Source organism: Solea solea, chromosome 12 (genome assembly GCF_958295425.1).
Source record: "Solea solea chromosome 12, fSolSol10.1, whole genome shotgun sequence".
NCBI lineage: Eukaryota > Metazoa > Chordata > Actinopteri > Pleuronectiformes > Soleidae > Solea > Solea solea.
This window is the reverse complement of record NC_081145.1, coordinates 3,521,556-3,542,881: the sequence shown is the minus strand read 5'-3', so window position 1 is coordinate 3,542,881 and position 21,326 is coordinate 3,521,556. Positions and strand designations below refer to the sequence as shown.

The window sequence follows — 21,326 nt, the reverse complement described above, 5'->3', positions numbered from 1 at the left end:
ACAAGCGGCAGGCAGGACTCTGATGTCCAAGAAAGGCAAATAGGGTCAGAGCAAGAAGGCAAACTAGAAAAACAAACACAAGACAATCTGGCAGGGGTCAAAGTAAAATGGGCTAGTATATATACTAATGAGGGACTAATGAGCAAATGGACTGCAGGTGAGGAGATGGGCGGGGAAAAGCAGGTGAGGGAAATGAGTTGATTGCATGACATGGAGGAAAGGCGGGATCTGAAAAGACAGGAGAATTAATGACACGACATGGAAACAAATGAAAAAGAAAAGCAAAACTAAGAGTTAGTGTAACTATGTTACAATGGTGTCTTCATATCAGAAAGGAAGCAAACAACTCTCTCTGCCTTTCCTCCTCCTTTTATAGTTTATGCAGCAAATTTATGTTAGCGAAAACACATCCAAACAAACCTTTTACTGAAAATGAACATAAACTAAAACTCAGCCACTTCCAACATATTTACACACATGCAGACTTAACATCTCTTCCTCTCATCCCTGCTCGTCTCAGTCCCTCCATCATGTCCTAAAGGGAAATCTGTGCATCATGAGGAAACATGATACAGGACATCACACCACACTCCCAAAAAAGTCAAATCTTGATTGAATTAGAGCCACATAAATATGTTTCAGGAACCAACATCAGCTCTCCAATCCTGTCTTATTTACATGCATCAAACCATCCTTCTTCTGTCTCTTTCTGATACTTTGATGTAAAATGATCAAAGGACACACGTGTTTGTCAAAAATGTACCATCCGTGTTAAATTTACGACTTAATGACGACCTTTATCCAATTGTTCTATTCTTTTCTCATTTTACATCAAACAAGTTGACCTGACTTCACACATACTGCACCAGCACGCCCTCTTGTGACCACTGACAGGAGGTGGAACTTGACTTTGTTAGCTTCTGTTGCCATAGAAACGTGGCTGTAAACAAAGAACAGTAGCTACAGTCGCTGCAGCTGCACATGTGCACAGATACTTGTCAGTATTTAGGGCGAAAATGGCTCAGAAGAGAACTTATCAGCCAAAGGTGAAGATCGGGAACTGGACTGAGGACCAGCAACTAGAAGAGGTTTGTTTTCAAGCACCTGTTATGTGTTAGAATTAACCAAGAGTTAATGTTTTAATAGTTTTACACAAGGCGTAAAATGATACTGTTTTTAGGAAACTGGGCGATAAATGAAAATGAATTGAAATCATGTTACCAAAAGGTTAAAAATATAACCATTCATTATTTCAGCTCTTCATTGAAACTTGAAAATGTCACCCCTTGGGTTTATCAGTATGATGTTCATTTATTTGTGCATCATTTCACCATTTGGCACAATTACAGGGAGTAAAATAATTATCATTTCACCTTCACAACAATAAAGAAAATTGTAATGGGAGCACATTAAAAATACATATTGTTCATGAGAAAAAAAGAGGAAAACTTCAGGCTACACTATTCTTCCTTTAACATGTACATACATACTTAAAAAATGTACTTTATTTAACCTTTAACCTTTAACCTTGTATTATTCTTGCCTTTTTCACACAAAACTCACCTGTGTACAATTGGAGTGTGAGTAAATAAAAACAGTGCTCATGCTCACCACCTTTTTTTATATACATACATGTTGTTCATGTTTTCCAGGATGCAAAGAAAGAGTACCAGGAGAAGAAGGAACGGGGAGAACTCACTTCCCAAAAAGAAGACTTACTGAAGCGCAACATGTTTACACCCGTACGTAAACAATACATCAATACAATCACAGCAGCATGTGTACAGTGTTAGGAACAATAATGAATAATCTGTTTGTGCTCATTATAGGTGAAACTCTCTGTGACTAATGATGGAAATGTGCACATTGGGGATGTTGTAATGCTGATGAACGCCGGCGGGGGAACCAGGGAGTGCAGCGCAGTGAGCATCAACACAGACATCGACAGGTTGATGAAGTTTCCCTCGATCACCATTCAGGCGCCGTGTGAAGTCTGTGCAGGACGAATCATCCAGCCCTGCACACGCACCGCCTTCATCATCACCAGGTACACACACACACACACATACATGCACATGCACATGCACATGCACATGCACATGCACATGCACATGCACATGCACATGCACATGCACATGCACATGCACATGCACATGCACATGCACATGCACATGCACATGCATGATAACACTCTTACATGTAAACCTCTGTGTGTGTGTGTGTGTGTGTGTGACTGCAGTGTGGACGACAGCCCTGAAGGATCCACTCTGTATTATGAGCAAACCTTTGCCCTAAAAACAACAAGTGGCTTTGCCAGAGGGGTAAGTGAACATTATCATACAGACCAAGAGTCAACATGACATATGCACCATAATGTGAATATCTAATAATGTTATTAAACTGTGTTTCTTCCTCAGCTTTACTTGACAAGTGACCTACGGAGTTTTCAAAAGGTAGATTCCAAACATTAATGATTTACTGCAGATGAAGAGATAAGAAGAACACTTTGAATGCATTGATGCTTTTGGGATATATATTTTTTTAGTGGAATTTCAAAAATGTTGCTCAAAGCTGATAAAAATGTAAACAAATGTCAAGTCCCTGATTCTGATTCTGTCAAATGAGTCCACACACTGTCAGACCTTTGTTTGTGTCTAAATGTTACCCAGTTTACACTTTCAAATGTTACTGTCATCAATCTCATATTATTGTGATTTTGATTCAAGTACGCAAAGAAGTCCCGTCTCCAGGAGGTCAACTTAGTGGAAGACACTTCCTACCTGTCGTGGTGGAAAATCGAGTATTTTAACCCCCAGGAGAGGCTGGAGTTTGAGGGTCAGCCTGTTCCTGTAAGTCTACACTGACTCTTTACAACAGTTTAATAACACTTTATACAATACTTTATGTTCTGATGTTGTGCTTTTCGAAAACTGTGATAAGCATTTTCTCTCTCTCTTTTTCAGGCTAATGTGAATGTGGTGATCAAACACTGCAAGACCAACCGGGCTCTTGCTGTTCTGAGCGATCACATCATCTGGTGAGGATGTTTCTTTTCCTTTCAAAGGGAAAATGTTGATATTAACGCCTGTGATTTGTGTTCTCATAATGACAAAAACACCTGGAGCATCCACTGACAATGTGCTACTAGTGTACATATTACATATACTGTCTAAATGTACAGAAAGAGAAATCTCATTCGGAGTTACAGTGATATGATACGGGTAAAACCATCTGAATACAAGGTTAAATACACATTATCGCTTCTCTCCTGCAGACACTGACACTGCTGTCAGTCAGAAGTCATGTCTGCATTTCATACACATGAGCAACAAAAAAACTAAATAACAGTTAAAAGTTAGGAAACATTCAAATTTGAACAAAAGCCAATTATTATATAAATAAAACAGAGTGGAGAATAAATAGAAAAAATAGAACTTACAATATGATGTTAGTGCAGCATAAAACAATAATTCACTTTAAACTTGTTAAACGAGTGAACAGTGCAGCAACGGATTAAACATTAAAGTTCCCACAAAGAACTGAAATCATAATCATAGACATGTCTGGTGAACCTGGATTCAAAGATATTCACAGTTGGTGCTGCTTCACCACATTTGGTTTGAACTGGGCTTGATGGTCTGACCTGGGTCAATAGATCTGAGAGGCCAAACAGGATTTCTATTCTTTAAATAAAGAGATCTATAAACCAGCAGCACAACTGTCAGTGCTGTAATGATGTGATCGGGTTCAAACTTTTCTTGTGTGTTTCTTCAGGACGGCGTGTGGCAGAGAGTACGAGTTGACCGCTCACACATTCTTGGATTCCCACAAAGCTGAACTGGACACAAACCACTGGATGCTGTGCACATCTGCCCCTGTAGGAGGCAGGCTTTTGATTCCTGACCACTCAAAGTTGGCAGACGACGACGACAACACGGAGCTCACTCAGGAAAACCTGGACTAAATGTAACACAATCCACTCTTATGTTGTTATGAAGAAATGGAGTAGGTTGATTTGTTTCTTTTGTTGCTAGGCAGCAAAAGAAAAAGGACATTAAAAGGACATTACGGTGTGATATTCTTCGTGGCTAATGATAAATCCAATATATTTTTGTTATTTTTGCATTTATAAACTGCTTCAACACATCAAACAAACATTTGCAACATCATTTGAAATCAATGTTTCGTTTAGCAGTTGAATGATGAGGTCAATGCTATTATACAAGATCAGGAATGAGCTGATAAGATATTTAGTATTGTTCCAATACTGGTCAAACATCACTGGACTAGATAATAGTAGGATAGTGATTATACTGGACAAAAGGATGTTGAAGATGGAGGACATGAGGACAGTTGGTGTAACAGAAGAGGACACAAGGGATAGGACAAGATAGAGGCAGATGATCCACTGTGGTGACGTTCTCCTCCAAACAGCAGTGTCTCTAATGTGTGTTTATAAGCACTCGATGAAGCTCAAAGGCTAGTGAAGGTGCTACACATGCTTCCATGAGGACAGAGGGTTTATGAAATCATGACTGAATATGAATTCTATGATTCTGTGTCAAAGACAAGAAAGAACAACAAATGACAAAATGACTTTTATCACAGCATTCAATTACAAATAAATGACCATGCTTTGCTATCTGGAAATAATCTGACTTTTTGCTTCAATAAATGTACAGTTAATCCATTGTTTTTGTAGTGCAACATTTCAGGCAGCAGAGGGCAGCAGTGAAACAGCCTAAAGCATTAAAGCATTGTGAAATCACCTCCTTTACATTTTTTAACATAACAAACAGCCTGGAAATAAACACAGTGATGTTCATGGACCTGAATCCTAGAACTCCTCAATACAATTTTGATTAAAACGCATCATTGTTGGAGCCTATGAATTATGAAACTACATGTTGATGCAGGCCCTTCAATCAGACCCGCTATCCACCCACCGGTCCTTAGAATTCTACTTGTATCTGTTGCCTCTTCTCTGGCATCACCACTGACCTTGTTAGGTCCAGTAGTCGTCATGGAGACGGTCCTAAACCTGGTCCCAAAGAGGCAGAACCTCATTTCTGAGGAACTGGTTTAAGTTTGGGGCTTAGATTTGAAATGTTTTAAGTTTAATTATTCGGGATAAGACCTTGTAGAGACTGTCCAACTAAATGGAAATGACTCAAATCACTAGTTGTTGTAATGTGCACCTTCATCACTAGATGTCGCTACATCCTTCACTCTGAATCTTGAAGGCAGGACACCAGAAGTCAGAGTTTCATATTTTCTACCTGGGGCTATTGCTACAGCAAATTAATTCTAACCACTGTGTGTCACGCAGATCATGTCTGCAAAGACACAGTCACTTCCAAACTGCAGCTATGAAATGAAATAAAACACATGAGCATGTGTAATTTATCATTTATAATTTATTATTAATATAAATGCAAGAAGAATAGGAAGAAACTGTATTTTACTGCAGATTGCGTCTTGCATCCATGGTAGAGGTCATGACCTTTAGGCCCAAAACCAATGGTTCTAATGAATGTAATAAATAAATAAATTAGGCAGGTGAAGAGATGGAATAAAGAGTTTTAAATACAACATTCTAGCCATCCCTTAATCTCTAACACTAAATACTGAAGAGATGCCTGTGGTCTGATAACCAGACGGACGCATGACACACATAAACTGATGCTTTCACGGCAGGGACAGACATAATGGTACAGTCAAACAACAACACAGCGGAATTAGCACATTTTCATAAAAATAAAATCCATAACAAAGAGTTAAGAGGTAAAATGATTCAAACTAATCGTGTCATTATTTGATTTGAACGTTTCATGCTGTTTACACCATATTTTCCACACTCTTGTTTCATTAACATAACTTTTTAAACAATAAACATTCATTCATTTCAATATTTTTGAAATGTTCTTTTATATGTTTATATATATTCTTGTTGAACTTCCTGCTCTGCTATTCTTTTTGTTTTAATTTGTATTTTTACATTCTTATGTTTGTTGTTTTATTCCAATGTTGACCCTTTATTTGCTTTGTTAGGTGAATATAATACAAAGGTCAGAGGTGGAAAAGAAAAAAAACCCAGTTCCTACAAGGAAAGGAAACAATATCTGTGTTTAAGTTTAAGACTTTATTTATTTATTTGTACAGCACATGTCACACACAGGGACATAAAGACTAAATAAAGGTGGAATCATTAAAACACACTATTTAACAAACAAACACAAAAAGAATAGTAGAATGAGAACAAATAGCTACACAACTTTAGATGTGTAGCTTTTGGTTTTCATTCTATGTGTTACTTTATATCGTCAGCTACATTATATATATATATATATATATGTGTGTGTGTGTGTGTGTGTGTGTATCATTGGTATGCACCTCTGACCTCTGTTAATTATTCCCTTGGTGTGAGATCAGATCACTAAAGTCTAATTTTAGATGATTAGATGAAGTGATGGTGGCTCTACAATATTAGTATACACTTTAATATGAACATGAACCTCTTTAGACTCCCAAGTGGGTCTGCGCGTGCCCGCGCGCCCTCATGCGCGTCTTGAATTCGTCTCTCTTTTTGGAGAATCCCAGGATCTGCTCTTGATCCACTCCGGGCTTTCCCTCTCTCCGGCCGGCCACATTATCCGTAGCACTTTGCGTTTGTGTGTGAGAGAAGCCGACTCTTGTTTACAGCGCTGAGGAGCGGAGACCGACACCACGGGCTGCACACACCGAGAGGCGAACCGTGGGATATCTATCAGCCTCTGGATTTACGCTTAAAGGGAGTGTTTTATTTTCACTCCTCACAGTTTTGGATACACGCGTTTCCACTTGGACATATTGGTTCGTCTGGATCTGGAGACCCGTTCTCTCTCTTGCGTGGCACAAGTCTGGTATTTTTCTGTCAGACTCACACGCTCACACACACACACACACACACACACTGAAGTCTGAACCCAGCAGCTTGGAGAATTCCTTCTTTCTTTTTTTTAAACAATCCACTCGTGTCAGCTGGCTGCTGTGGAATCGTCTGTCCTGGTCTGGATGGCAAAATAAGGCACTGAAGATTTTTTTCATTCATTTTCCAGTCTCTCTCTCTCTGTGTATCGGAGCCACCACCCCTGTGGATCTGGACGTGTTTTCTGTCCCCCACTCCTTCACCTCCTCTCCCTCCTCTTCCTCCCCCCCATACACAACCATCCACGGCGGATTCCTGCGATCAACAGTGGCCTGAATGCGTTTGCATCACACGAAACAGCCTGATCTGCGCTCTGTTATTTATCACTGGGGCCTGATCGCACGCTGCTGTGTGTGTTTTTTTGTTTTTTTCCAAAGAGATGGAGACTGAAGATGGGGATTACCGTCATGTATCCAGTCAATTCACTGGCATGTGTACCACACCGGCCCGAGAATCCCAGTCCCCCTTAATGGGCACAAACAGCACACTGTTTTAGTAGAGAATATACATATTATTATTTTTATTATTCCCAGTCATAACAGGGATTATTTTTTCCCACACTCATTTTTAGTTTGTTTTTTTCTCTAATGCAGACCAAACAAACCCTGGTAGACAAACACACACGCATCTGAATGCTACCATAGAGTAAGTAGCCTTTTAGGGCTACATACACATTTGTATTTTTCTCTTTTTAGTTTTTTTAAAAGCTCGCGCGTGTGTGTGTGTGTGTGTGCAACGCTATTGCTTTCTTTTTATTTTGAAAAGAGAATAATGTTGAGGAACATGAGATCTGACTCACTGATGGGTAGAGCGACCTTGTTTTGGAGTCTGATGCTGTTTGTCTCCACTGCCTGCATATGGTCCACACATGGAGAGAGTAAGTATTATTGTTGTTGTTATATTGTGATTATTGTTGTGTTATATTAGCGTTTATTCCGCAATATTTCAACATGTGACCTCTTGTAAAAGATGCGGTTGTTAGTAACGTGTCTGTTTGTGTGTTAGTTGATTTATAACATGATAAAATTGCCTTATAATGTTCAGACTTGGTGGTGAAACAGTGATCTTCCTCCTCACCGACGTGTGTGCCTCACATTAGCTGAGGAAGACCATGTGGTGTAGCTGCCGTCACTAACACACTCAAAAACAGAGTGGAAAAAAACAAACCCTCACTGCTTTATTACAATTCTTTATCTCCATATTTAATGTTTCTTTGTTGTTATGGAAACAAGTGAGTCACTGTCCACAATACTGGCATCGGGCTTCTAACAAAAATAAAGAAAAACGCAAAGCAGCGGCAGAGAGGGATGATGGTGAGGGAGCAGAGCTGAAGGTTACAACAACCATGTGGCCATTTTGCATTTCGTATAGTGTGGCGCTGCGCATGCACAACCTAATCACATAAACCGGTGGCTCCATTATCTTCATAAACAATAAACAGGATGAGGAAACAATAAGTGTCTGTATCTGGTGTCAGTGTCACAATCACATAATAACAGTAGTCCTTTGAAAACATAGTTCATTAGTGCACACCTTTAAATCCAGGTGCACCAGAGTTTCTTACCCTAACATCCTCCTGCGGAAATGAAAGAAAGTAGAAAACACTTTTCTTGTTTGTGCAACAGCATTTTAAAAGTGCATGTGCATGAATAAACCTGTATTAAGAAGTAATCTATGCCAGTGGTTCCCAAACACTGGGTCGGGACCTATAGTTGGGTCTCGGGAGATTTTTTTGGGGGGTCCATAAAAAACAAATCAGTTCAGTTTTATGTGAATATGTTTTTAATAATGTGCATAAACTGCAAGTTTTGATTAATTCACCCAACATTTCTTCTAAATTATTATTTACCAATTCAATATATTCTAATGTTTGACAGATATGGTCGTAAAAACTGTCGCTACATTAGGCACCAAATTGCTCTTGTCATGATTTACAATGTGATTTAGGTCACGATTGGCTGCCATCTTTAAAAATATATGCCACTCAGTTATATTTGTAATTGATTTAATTATCTTCTGACCGTTTATTATAAAATTGAAGCCTAAAACATGCTTGTAATACTTGGTAATACTATTACTACTACTAATAATAATAATAAAGATAATCCTTTTTTAAAAAACAGATACATTCACAAATCCCAGCTGCCGTTCTCTGAAAGAGAAAAAACCCACAATATCCAGTCAATCCAGATTAGAACACTTTCTCATAAAATTTGCATTTCAATGTATTTACAGTAAAAGCGTTGGACGTTTTATAGTCTGAAATTCACAATGGGCTAATAAATGCTTTATGGAGCATATTTTACAACATTCCTTATAATATAAAGAGAATGTGTCTGTCTGTGTATATAGCCTTTACAATGATCAGAATGCTCTTATTGACTCTGACATGTCTGGGATATCGATTATTTACAATCTGTGAACTTAAAACTTAACATAGTCTGCATAGTGAAAACAGATATTCAATCATTCTTTCTGAGTTCATATAGAAACAAGCATGTGGTTTCATTTCTGTTGAAAGCTGTGACTCTGAATCTGACTTTCACTTGAATGTGTTAAACAGTCACCAGAGGATTCTTGTTAAACTGTTGCTCACTAAACTTTAAGACCTCCTCAGGTGGATCTTTGCACCTGAGCTCAGTGTCTCTGTGACTGTGTTTTCACATCACATCGTCTGTTGTAGCGATTCTGCTTTTTCTAGAGGGGGATACGTGTGTGTGTGTGTGTGTGTGTGTGGGGATGTTGGAGACAACTAGACAAGAGAATGAGACATAGTTTGACCTCTATTAGCATTCAAATAGAAAAAGACAAACTTAAAATCCTACTGACCATTTTGGTTGGACCACAGCCAGTGTGGGGGTTTATTTCTCGGCTTTCTCCTCCAAGCTTCAGTGAGACACCCGTGAACACAGTTGGGGGCTGCAAGACAAGTGCTTGCTCTCAGATCTTGACTCGCTGTGGTGTTTAATACATCAGGGCGTCCAGAACAAAGACACTCGGAGACAATGGCTGTGGTGAATATCAAGAGAGGAATGTATCTCGCCAGTTTATCGCTGGTCGAGGGCCAAAGGTTTGGGCCAATTTGTAGCTTCTGACTGGGGCTGGATGATATTGGTCAACATTGTTATCACATGAATCAACATCAGCTATCATCACAACAAATGTCAGACAAATAAAGATACTAGTTCATTATGGTAAACGTCCATGTGGGCAGAAATATATCAGCATTAAAACATTCATATTCAAGTATGTCTCCACAGTGCATAAACATTATTTTGATATACATTTAACCTTGTTATGTTGCTAGTGAAGAAAATGATACATGTTGTTATTGGATCATTGCCCAGCACTCCTTCTGTCATCACTTAATGGAAAATCCCAGATTCTCACAGGCTCTGTCAGGGGTTGAAAGCTTTTTTTTTTTCCTCTGCTCCTTTTGATAATCTGTCCACACCTATAAAATGTAATTAAGCCTCCTTTTAACTTTGCACGGCAGTAAACTTTCCATGCCATCACGGCACTCAAGTACGCAGCAAACAAGTCTCTAAGTGTGAAGAAGATACAGGTGTTTGGAAATAGAACATGCACAAATACATTTGAAGAGAAACAGACTTGGTTTGTTGATTGGAGGTCGAGTAGCGAGTTTCTTTACGCTTTAATTGTGTCCTTTATAAACCCATGTGCAGAACTTCATCATTTGGCACCAGAACTACAACATTAGAGCTCTAAATAGATATGTCACCAACAATGCTGGTGCATACGGGTTGTGTGAGTACAGGCAACCCCTGTCCTGCGTCCTGAGGACACACACACCATGTGTTCTTGTTGAGTTATTTATGAACGGACATGCTGCTCTGGAAAACTTGAATGGTGACATGAATAATCAAATGTCAGCAAACACTGTGTTTGACAGGAAACCTGTCTACCTTTCCCTTTGGGCTACAGCATCTTACAGAACAGCTCTCTCTCCTTGTGCTGAGTGGCTCAGATATGACTGCTGTCAATCTGTCCCTGAAGTTCCCCCACTGCATTTTGGGCTTTCCCCCTGGTTTTGGCCTGGCGAGACGCATTGATGCCTTGTTCTTCTCCTGGTGAGAAAGTGTAGCAATTAGGGGTGTGCAGCTACCCCATTCTCACTGGTGAACAATCCCATTTAATCCTAGGTTTAAACTGGTTTTTCACCTTTGGGAATGTGTTCAATCTGCATTCACTCCTGGGTCAAGCGACTTTGCAGCGCTTGCAGGTTTTTATCGGCTTCGGCTGAGTTCGACTCCAGTAGGAACATAAGACCCGTGTGAACACCCGGATTTCTTCTTCTTCATCTGCTCTGGTTTTGCTCGAGAAAGGATGTCCCCAGGTCCATATTCCATATTCTCACTCAGAGAAGTATAGGGATCATTGCATAAACTAAAATGACCCTCTCACTTTACTGCTGTAGCTGTTATACTCTCCATCAGTCATGACTCAAAACGCATGTCTGTGTCACCACAGACACAAAAACAAAGCAACACTATAATGAGAAACATAGCTGATAGTCTCAATCATCAGTGTTAACTTATTTTACTGTGGTGTGAATGTCATGGACTTTTGTTTTGTATTGGAAAGTTGCACATTTACAGCTTTAAGTTTCACTCTGAGGCTAGCCGCTAGCTGCTAGTTGCCAAGTAGCAAAGAAGCTAGCTGCTTGCTAGCATTACTTGTAAAAGTCACTGTGCTCTCGAGACTTGTTAGCAAAGAGTGTCGTGAGTGTTGCGAGCAACAAAAACAACTATTGAAGGTGAGTCTTGTAAGAGTCTTGTTGGGAGTGGAAATAACAATATAGTCATTAATTTAACTGATTGTTTGCTTCAATATTGACACAGTGGGTCACGCGGCGGCGGTGTGGCTAACCTTGTTGCTTCAAGGCAGGGCCATGGGTTTGACGTTCTGTGTGGCGTTTGCATGTTCTCCCCAGGTGTGCGTGGGTTTTCTCTGGGTTCTCCAGTTTTCATCCACATAGATGTGAATGTGAGAGTGAATGGTTGTTGATTTCTGTGTGTTGGCCCTGTGATGGACTCGGGACCAGGATGTACATATCAATGCATGTGTATCTTTTACTTTACAACCGTTTACCGATTTGTTTCTGAGGTTTTTTAGCAGTAGTTTTTATCTCTGTGGTGTGTGTGCGGGTGTTTGTGTACATGCATGAGGGTTTGTTAAGCAGCGCTCTGCCTCTGTGTGTGTGTGTGTGTGTGTGTGTGTGTGTGTGTACCGCAACAGGACTCGGCATGACAGCCTGAGTCAGTGGCTCACCCCTGTGTAAGGACGTGAAAGTGTGTCACTGGGCTAGTTTGTGAGGGTGCAGACAAATGCTGTCCTGCAGCTCCTGCAGCCTGCCAGCTGAGGTTTACAATGCTTAATTAAACACTTTATTTCAAGTGGCCCATCATTGGATTTGCTCTAATGCAGTCTCTGGCCAGCCGCACATACATCATCACGGGCTGCTGGTTTAATGACCCACAGAGTATTGTACAATTTGTAAGATAATTGTAAATGTTAGCTCTTCCAATGGGGGGCACTTACTGTAACAGATGAAAGCTGTTCATCAAGAACTGCATGGAAGTCAGTCCTGAGGAGAGAATTCACTAGATAACAGGGATGTTTGATAACACTTTTTCTTGTTCCATACCAACACTGATATATCACAGCCTTGATACCTTATCTACCAATAACCGTCTTTTATTGATAGATACATAAATAAGTCCACGTAGCTCACATGATTGCTCACGTTCATTTATTCCTCCATTGTAATATTGATGGAAATGACGTCACAATCTCGAACTTTGAAAGCAAAGGTGGAACTACGCTCCCCACTGAGGCGTCCTGCAGGCGGGGAAAAAGAAAGTGGAAAAACACAGTTTTGTGGATGTAGCCATTGTAGCATGACTACACTTAACGTGCTCCTGCTAACCTGAAGATGCTGCCAACTAATAGTAACCATGGCAACTGCTGATATGGGCGACACATCGACCAAAATCAAACCCCCTCCCGCTTCTGTGAAATCGCTGGTGTGGAAATATTTTTTCCGTTCCCTGTGAGCTTTGTCAACAACGTCCGCGCACCACTGTGTGTGAGCTATGTCATGCGCGTGTAGCGTAGCACAGCACATCTCCGCATACATCTTAAGGACTGAGATGTAATTGCGAAAACAACACAGGCAACTCTTCCGTCCTCATGTGGAGTGAAAGTACCTCAAATATCAACTTGCGCTAAATCGATAACTAGCACTATAGGCATGTTTGTAGCATCAGTCATGTGACCTCGGTGGAAAATCCTGGATTTAAGCATTTACTAATTATTGTTACATTCATATTGTCATTTAAATTTGACAATAAGGCCTTAGTGTGGTACGTTGCAAACAAATGATGGACAGTATATCAGTCATGATACAATGTAGACAATCGAAATGGGAATTAAAAAATTATCATGATATAAAACCAGTGATTCTAAAAATGGCATCTCTGCCAAAAGAGAAAAAAAGATTGAGAATCAATGTATTCAATGTAAATTCTTCTACAAGCCAACATTTATCGCATGCTTCACTAGCACAGACTGTAAAAATGGAAATAAAAATCAGCTACAGCATGTTGTGGGCTGTTTATTTCTTCTTCATGGGAGCATAATGACACATTTGGAGAGTTATGTCTTTGAAATAGCTTGAAATGCTTACCACAATTGTGCTTTTAACAGTTTCATTGTTTAAAAAGTCTAAAATTAATGTATCGGACTGATGTCAGTAATGGTAGATTCTCAAGTTTGTGATATTGGTATCGGAAAAAGTGGAATGGTGCCATCCCTAGATTTAGGATCGTATGGGAATTTACATTTTTGCCGTTATCTAATTTAGTGATTTTGGAATCCATGGGCAAAGGACTCTGATTATGTAGTGATTAATTCATATAAGGTACAGAATCAGAGGCTAACTAGCTGTAATCCATTGTTTTATATGCTGTAATTGAGATGTGTAAGAGTTCTCTGGAGTAGGATGAGGGAAAGTTTATAAGAAAGATGAATGGAATGATGTTCTCTCCAGCTGTTTCCATGCTAGAGTAAAGCACCCAGGGGGCAGTATAAGGGTCAGATATATTGGGTCTGTCAGGTTCTGTGATGTATTGTTCGATCTCTGTGGATTTAAGGTGCACAGTGAACTCTGACGACTTAAAACTGGCACTTTTCCTGCCAACATGGCAGTGAAAACAAACTGAGTCACATTATTGGACCAATACAAAACTGAATATCATGTTGGCTCACTGGAATTATATTTAGAACCTCATTTTACTGTTTGGAATTGAATGAATGAAGCTTCACCTGGTCATGTGTGATTGCTGTAATAAAGGATAATAAGACATGTGTGCAGCAGCAAACAAAGCTTCAGATTAAGACTGATGCACTTCAGCAGCTGGATTACAATTTAAATCGAAATTATTATATAGTAGCTGCATTTCTTATCTGTATACTTCTATTCCAGTCATTTAAAATAAATCATTTTGATTTAATGCATAGAGTAAATGTTTGTTATTGAAAGTGATGGGGTTAAAGTGTGCAGTCTGTACCTCCCTCCCTCCCTCCCGCCCTCATGTTTGGGAGCAGGGGAGTCTTTGTGTGAGACTTGTTATGATGGGGAGTGTCGTGTTACTGTTTGGGGTTTTGCTGATATCTGAGCCGGAGTGTTTGAAGTTAGGTCCACTGAGGGGAAGTGGCCCACCAGACTGCCAGTCAGATGACTTCCAGTATGTTGGGGATTAGAGCCAGTTGATGTGGCAGGTGTGAGGAGATATGACTGTGCAGTGACAACAGGCTCCCTCACTGCTCCCACAAGAACTGGACTGGCGTGGAATTTTGTTTGCTGCTAATAATGGTTCATTTAACTTTATACCAATATTAAACTTGACACTTGCATTAAATTATTTAATGTTTTGAACAAATAGAAAGAATAAAAACTATTACATTTAATTAAAACATTTTCTTTATTTTAGCAGGAGAATGACAATTTGTTACAATATGTAAATCCAACTTTTGAGTTTAACCATGTGATTCTTAAATGTGTATATTAAATACTTTGTGGCTCATCTGATCAGCTTTAACTGGCACTTTTGGCTAAGACCCTGGGAACTGCAGTGTTTCTGTGAAAGCCTCAAACCTTGTTTTTGCTGTTTCTTGAAAATTAAAAGTATGAGGGCGTTTCAGCACCCAGACAATTTACAGCATGCACATGCCAGGGTTTTGCTTTTATTGTGTTATGCTGTATTTACTGCGCTTTTCCTTTTTTTTTTTTACAAATCAAGTAGTTTTTTTTGTGCACGCTCCAAGGGCACAGTTTACAAATCTGAGGGCACAGGCGTTAAATGCATTGTTTATAAAGTGTGTGCACAGACTCATGCAGAGCCAACCCATTTACTCATGGATCTTTTATATCCCCTGCCCCAAGGACGGCTCAGTACCCCTGCACGTTTGGTTTGTCTCTGTAACTGGTTATTTGTGTGAAGCTTGTTTTGATGATGCTTTCAACAAAGTGCAAAAAGCAGTCAGTCTCTGCTGACACTGGCACTAGTGCATGGATGCACGTAGCGCTTGTAAAACTGCTGATTATTATTTGTTTTCTAAGATGATGAGTGGATGAATAATCATGACAATGTGCAGAAAAGGTTGACTGGGTTTGTTCAAGTATTTTTTGTCCCTGATTCTTAGTCCTTTATTGTTGTGTAGTATGTTCTAGGGCTGAAACAATGAATTGATTAATTCATTGCTAAAATAATTGTCGACTATCTTATTCATCATTTTGAGTGTTCCAGATTTTTCTTGTATTATTTGCTCCATATAACAAAGAAATTCAAGAATTTTGTGGTTTGTGGACAAAAGGAAACATGTCATGCAATCCAACAGCATCTCAAATTCTGAGTTCTGACTACAAATGGAATGCAGCATCAGCTCAAAGATCTTTTTATCCCCCATGTAGTGTCATATAAACCAGAGCCAGTAGTTCAGTTTTCTCATTTTTTCTGCCTTCTGTGCCTTTAGTTTGGCCCCTGACAATCATAAACCCTTCAGCAGATGTAGACCTAATTTCCCAGGTAGCTGCAGCACCCGACTTCCACAGGTAAAATAGAAATCTCAATATCATGGCTATATTCTACCCTCAGGTCTACATTAGTCTCCTCTCTTTTTATAGTTAGTAGCCTTCAGTCCTTCCAGATCCTCCAGGACTGAGGTCTTAAGTGGCTTTCAGACATGAACTCCTGGTAATGTCTGGGAATTTGTGTGTGGACATAATCTGGAGTCTGCTGTTGACATATGACGGACACAGTGGGTCATTGTCAGGGTGAGATGTATTCACAGCAGCATTATAATCTCTGGAGGATCCGGGTCAGGGGTCCACCATGTGCAGAAAGCAGGACTTGCTGTCATTACAGCTCCAACCAAGAACTAATGGATCTCAGGCTAGCCTTTGGTAGCTATTGTTAGCAAAAACAGTTGATAAGATTCTAGATTAAATACTTTTCTGCCATGTCGACATAGTCGATTGAAATACTTAATAAATTAAATACATAGAGTAAAATAAAATACATAAAAAGAGACAATAAATGATTGATGACAAACGATTGTCAGTTCTGCTTTTATTTAACTGTGGTTAAGTAAAGATTAATGGTGTCTGTGAGCCTGTGTGCATGTGGGGTCAGGTGTGTGCGTGTGTTTGTGAGGTGACATTTCTACAGAGTGCAAGGGCAAGGTTTATCAATCTTACACATGAGCTGATGGATCCCAATATGCTGTGGAGATATGAATGTTTACCCAGCAGTGTGAAGAGCAAAGAGAGACAGAGGGAGAGGGAGACAGGCAAATACAGGCTCATTCCTCCCTGTGGACACTGGCACTAAAATTACCCACATCATTCCTCGGTCATTATTGTCAAGGTTCAAAATGTGTTTTTGCCCGAGCACTTTTTTGTTTATGTAATGATGCATGAATGGTTTGGGTATCCAAATCTTATTTTAGCTTTGTTGTCTTCACAACAAGAATCAGAGAAGCCTGGAGGCTTAGTTTGAGGCAGAAACCTACTCAGTTCTTTCTCAAGGAAATGATTGGAATTCCTGGTACTTAACATGCCTAATGAGAAGAACACAAAGAGGAGTTTTCCCCCCATTTCCATCCACCATTCCGTTCTCTTACTCTTTTGTTTCCAACATTGAGGAAAAATCTATTTCAAGTTTTATTAAAACAGTGGGAGAACTGCTCAAAAACGACATTTGCTTGCATTAAGTGTTTTCTCTTCCTCTTGGTTTTCCACTTCCGATAGCAAAGCCTTCTTTAAACCTGATCCCTCTCTCACCACAGCATCTCCTCGCCCCCTCCCTTTTCTATTCTCTTGCCAGACACCCACTGCTTTTATTAATGCCCTCATCAGGAAGTGGAGCCGAGAGTTTCTCTTTACTAACAAACAAATTAGTCGTTGTGTTCGAGTGGCTCCGCCCCTCCTCCCTCTCTCCGGCTGCTGGAGAAGCTGGAGGAAAATTCTCAATGAAACAAAGAAGACATGCAGCCCAATGGCTCACGAGTGCATCCCAGGGGCATTGGTGTTGATTGGAGAAAGCGAATACTATTTTCTCCTGGTGTAATCGCTCCTGCTCTAAATGTGGGGAAGTGAAACAGAAGCGAATGCAGCCCATTCATCCCTGTAAACAATGCGGCTTCTATTTTTGGTGGACTAGTTTGAACAAAGAACACCAAACATGGCCTTTATCACGTCTCCACTGAAGTGGTGTTCATTTACTGGCGAGGTCATTTTCAGAGCATGCTCGTGTCCTTTAATTGAATGTTGACGAAGAGAGCACATTTGTCAGTTTTGTGTGATTTTTATGTTTGTTTTTCCTCTCGTTGAAATATAATGTGTGTTTATTTGGGGACCAGAAACAGTTTAGCTGTGATGGTGAGACAGTGTTTTGACAAGGATCAAAAACTCTGATTGAAAACATGACTGTTTGTCTCATTGGACAGCGTCGCTCCCTGCTATGGCGTCCTAAGCCTCTGTAAGAACATAACAGGTTTAACCAAGGAGCTTACATCTCAAAGCGTTTCCTGTGCTGACTGTTGAGCCTTCTTTTAGACAGTTCAAAATAATATGCTACCTGTTTGCCGCAGTATCTACCAGTGCATTAAATGTTTACCGTCATGATGCAACAATGGAGTTAAAGAAGAACATTTGACCCAGAGATCAGAGCACTGACTGACTGACGTGCACATATTGCTTAGAGCTATAAAACCAAAACAAAACCAACTAGCATAGTTTCTAAAAAATAGAATTTGATTTGATATTTGAAATATTCTAACTATTTTATCAGTTAAATACAACACATTGCAAAAATTGCAAACATTAAAAACATTTAGGAAAGCAAGAGTGTTTAAGAGTTGGTTAACATTTCTGTGTAGTGAATAAGGTAAAAGGTCAGTGGTTGAAATACCTTGAACTACGTGAAATCATTCCGTCATTCATTGTGTGTCACTTAATCCTCCACATGAGGGACATAGGGCGAAAAGTGGGGTCACACTCAGGACAGGTTGCCAGTCCATCACAGGCCAAACACACAGAGACAAACAACTCATCACAAGTGTGCATTTAACCTCTGCATGTTTTTGGACTGTGGGAGAAAACCCACACACACACACACACACACAGGGAGAACTTCAACAAACTCCATGCTCCAACCAGGATTCTGGAGACTGGTGACCTTCTTGCTGTGATAGCCACTGTTATGCCATCTGGCCTAAGTGTAAATTTAATGTATGATTAAAAAATTGGGTAGATGACTGAAATTGCTAAAAGTAAATGGTATAATAAATGATGTCTCAATGTTGGTTTATTATTGTTATTATTATTATCATTATTATGATAATAATAATTTAATAAGAGCAAGCAGTCAGAGAGCATACTCTGCCAAGGCAGCTCAGTTACACTTGCCTGTAAAACTAAAATTGTAAAAAAATACTTTTTTCTATGGGCAATCATTTCTATCTATGCTCACAAACAAACAAACAAACAGACAGACAGACCCATAACAACCTATTTGCTGCAGCTAATGAATGAATACATGGAAAATAGCTAAAGTAACTATTAATAAATTGTTACAAATATTACAAATGTGACCTGAACCGAATCTTTTTGTAACAATATCCAGCTTTATGTCATTAATTGTGTTGAATTAGGATCGGTCTAAACTTAGATCAGATAAACACATGGATGGTTGGGGTCAAAGAGAGGTCACTTGAGCTTGTTTGAAAGGCCAGTGAGGGTTTGATGCTGCAGCAGCCCATAATAACATCATCATGATATTGTTAACCATTAATGCTCAAGTGTAGTAAGTGATTGGTGCAATAGAGTTGGAGCCGATTGATCACAAGTATATGTTGTTTTGTGTTGTGTGTCAGTGTTTTTTGTGTGAGGGAGTGTGTGTTTGTGTGTGTTTGTGGAGGGAGGGAGGGAGGGAGGGAGGGAGGAAGGGTGGCGCTCCAGGCGCTGTGGTTTCAAGTGTTGTTTTCCAAGCTCAGAGGAATGGCTTATTCAAACACCAGGTCATTTGAGGCGACAGACCAAACATTTGACTGAGAAACATGGAGCTTGTGCCTGATACAGTAGAAGCACTCACATGTCAGCTTGTGAAGCTCCACCTGAAACTGAATAACAATTCCGCCCCCACTTCACCACTTAATTAGGGATGCGTTCACCTCAGCTGATCCCGATGATAATCCCTCTCCCCTGTTAGAATAATGAAACCTACTGGAGAACAAACACTCCACTTACACATTCTTGCATGTACTGTATGTCAGAGTAGTACCTTTGGCATGTTGAATAACAAAATTGCATTCTTTAAGAAGATTATTAAAGATTAATAAAAGAATGTCTCGGCAAAGGTAATCTGTGTCCTAATCCCTATGGAGCAACGTTGTATTTCCCACCCTCCTGTTGGACGACTTTATGTTTTAAATATCGTGCTTAAAAGGAAGTTATCTATTGATAATGTCAGGTTTACCTTTTCAAAATAAATGTCACAAAGTAGGTCCTTGTTTAAAAAACTTTGGGAAAAAAATGCTCTATTTTATTATACATGCTATTTGGATTGTCTATCTTTATTTTTATTTATTAAGTTAATAATGATCTTCATGTTTTCTTTCTATCCAGTTTGTAGTCCGGGTTTTGACATCCGAAATGAGATCAGCGAGTTCAAGCGGCTTGAGAACTGTACGGTGGTGGAGGGCTACCTGCACATCCTCCTCATCAACGACAAGACCAACAACATGCAGCAGGACTTGTTCCGCTCGCTCAGCTTCCCTAAACTCACCGTCATCACGGACCACTTGCTGCTGTTCCGCGTCTCAGGCCTGGACAGTCTCAGCACGCTCTTCCCCAACCTCAGCGTCATCCGTGGACGCAATCTCTTCTACAACTACGCTCTTGTGATCTACGAGATGACCAGCCTGAAGGACATCGGCCTGTACAACCTGAGGAACATCACCCGAGGGGCCATAAGGATCGAAAAGAACCCGGAGCTCTGCTACTTGGACTCAGTGGACTGGTCCCTTATAATGGACGCCGGGTTCAACAACATTATCAATGGGAATAAGAAGGCAAAGGAGTGCGGCAATGTCTGTCCAGGCATCATGCAGGATAACCCTCTTTGTCAGAGGACGTCGTTCAATGACAACTACGACTACCGCTGCTGGACCTCCAACCAGTGCCAGAAAGGTAACCTGAAATCTACGATTTTACTTTTAACATGTACTAGTTTATGAGCTGATAAGATCTGAATAAGGATGTGGCATCAGGAGATACTCCTGTGGTACTGGTATTGAGTTTGCACCATGGTGGCTTAAGAACTCACTGACTACACATGTTAAATCCACAGAGATTAAGCAAAATCACAGAACCTGACAGACTGAATCAGGACTATACAGCGTTACGTCCTCGAATTTCTGATAAACTTTTCCTCATTCTACTCCAGAGAACACTTACACATCACAATAAAAAGTGTAGAAATATGTGAAATAGACGTGATATTTATCCAGATTCACAGCGGCATAGTTGGTAGTTAAGGGGGAACTTAAGGGAAACTTTACTTACAATCATTGCACCCCTAACTAGGGGTGGTATCATATATTATATATTGCGATATACTCGCGCAACAGCTCTAGTGAGAGTGAGCACTTGGCACCATCTAGTGGACTGAAACATCATTGATTTTTTCATGCTAATCTACAAAAAGTCCCATTTAATGTATAATTATTTATACATAGATGCTCTTAAATATCAGTAAGAAGTGTATAGCTGTGA

The 21,326-nt window shown here is 39.9% G+C and overlaps 2 protein-coding genes across 2 annotated transcripts in view; both read left to right on the top strand.

Moving 5' to 3' along the window:
* Positions 1-851: 851 nt before the first annotated feature.
* cfap161 (cilia and flagella associated protein 161) lies at positions 852-4,034 on the top strand. The gene is made up of 8 exons (XM_058646077.1): positions 852-1,088; positions 1,653-1,742; positions 1,830-2,047; positions 2,240-2,321; positions 2,418-2,453; positions 2,727-2,849; positions 2,964-3,037; positions 3,775-4,034. Exons 1-8 carry the CDS (start codon positions 1,017-1,019, stop codon positions 3,962-3,964), a joined length of 885 nt encoding a protein of 294 aa, XP_058502060.1. The 5' UTR covers positions 852-1,016; the 3' UTR covers positions 3,965-4,034.
* Positions 4,035-6,497: 2,463 nt separating this feature from the next.
* Positions 6,498-21,326, top strand: part of igf1ra (insulin-like growth factor 1a receptor) — a 93,687-nt gene continuing 78,858 nt past the window's right edge. Inside the window, exons 1-2 of the mRNA XM_058646406.1 lie at positions 6,498-7,844; positions 20,178-20,741. Of these exons, the coding sequence (XP_058502389.1) occupies positions 7,739-7,844; positions 20,178-20,741 (670 nt within the window). The 5' untranslated portion in view covers positions 6,498-7,738. The remainder of the gene's footprint in view (positions 7,845-20,177; positions 20,742-21,326) is intronic.